General features: G+C 83.8%; 1 protein-coding gene across 1 annotated transcript; it reads left to right on the forward strand.

The window, feature by feature from the left end:
• AURANDRAFT_69519 (hypothetical protein) lies at positions 1–1,073 on the forward strand (the record flags this gene model as incomplete). The annotated part of the gene is made up of 1 exon (XM_009045289.1): positions 1–1,073. A coding segment is annotated over one exon (1,073 nt), but the record flags the coding sequence as incomplete, so codon positions are not given.
• Positions 1,074–1,076: the final 3 nt, after the last annotated feature.

Consider the following 1,076-nt stretch of genomic DNA (forward strand, 5'->3'; position numbering starts at 1 on the left):
ACTGCGTCTGGCCGCCGCCGGCCGACGACGGCGCGCACGACGCCGGCGACGACGGCGACGCGGGCGCGGCGCTCGCCGAGGCCGTCACGGAGGTCGCGCGGAGCCTGCGGCGCGCGAGCGACCGGCGCCGCGCGGACGCGCCCTTCCCGAACGACCCGCCGCCGCCGCCGGGCGGCGACTCGCGGTCGCCGAGCCCGCCGGCGCGGTCCATCTTGGCCGTGGCGCGCGCGGGCGCGAGCCGGCTCTCGCAGATCGCCGCGGACCGGCGAGCGAAGAGCGACGCCGACGACGCCGCGGACCGCGCGGACGCGTCGCTGCTGGCCATCCGGCGCTGCGGCCGGGCCCTGGCGCACGCGCTCGTGCGGGCGACGCTCGGCGCGCCGGCGCTCGCGGCGCGGGTCGCCGTCGAGCTCCGCGCGTCCGTCGCGGCCGCCGTCGAGCTCGGCGACGAGAAGGTCGCGCGCGGCGCGCACTCCGCGGCGCAGGTGGCCTGCGACGACGCGCTCCACGCCCTGCGCTGCGCGCGGGCGCTGCGGCGGCGCGCGGCGGCGTCCGCGGCGAGCCCCGAGGACGCGCGGCTCCTCGGCGGCGTCGCGGACGCGGCCGTCGTCGGCCTCGTGCGCGACTCCGCGAACTCCGTCGAGGTCGGCGGCATCGCCGCGGCCTGCGCGCGCGCGGCGCTCTCCGACGGCGCCGACGCGGCCAAGGCCGGCGACGCCGCGGGCGCGCTGGCGGCCCTCGCGGCGCGCCTCGACGCCGCGGGCGCCGCGGACGCCGCGGAGCTCCTCGAGTTCGACGGCGACGTCCACGGCGACTTCGACGACGACGGCGGCGGGAGCCCGGAGCCGCGGCGCGGCGGCTGGCTCGACCCGGGGGACGCGAAGACGAACCTGAGCCGCCGCGCGGCCGCGGCGCTCGCGGCCGTCGCCGTGAGCCGCGGGTCCGCGGCCGCGGGCCGCCGCGCGGCGGCCGCGCGCGACGCGGCCGCGCGCGCGGCGCTCGACCGCGGCCTCGCCGCCGCGGAGGCCGACGCGCGGCTCGAGGCCTTCGGGGAGCCCGCGCCGGCGGGGCAGGTC

This window comes from Aureococcus anophagefferens (genome assembly GCF_000186865.1).
Source record: "Aureococcus anophagefferens unplaced genomic scaffold AURANscaffold_2093, whole genome shotgun sequence".
NCBI classification, from domain to species: Eukaryota; class Pelagophyceae; order Pelagomonadales; family Pelagomonadaceae; genus Aureococcus; species Aureococcus anophagefferens.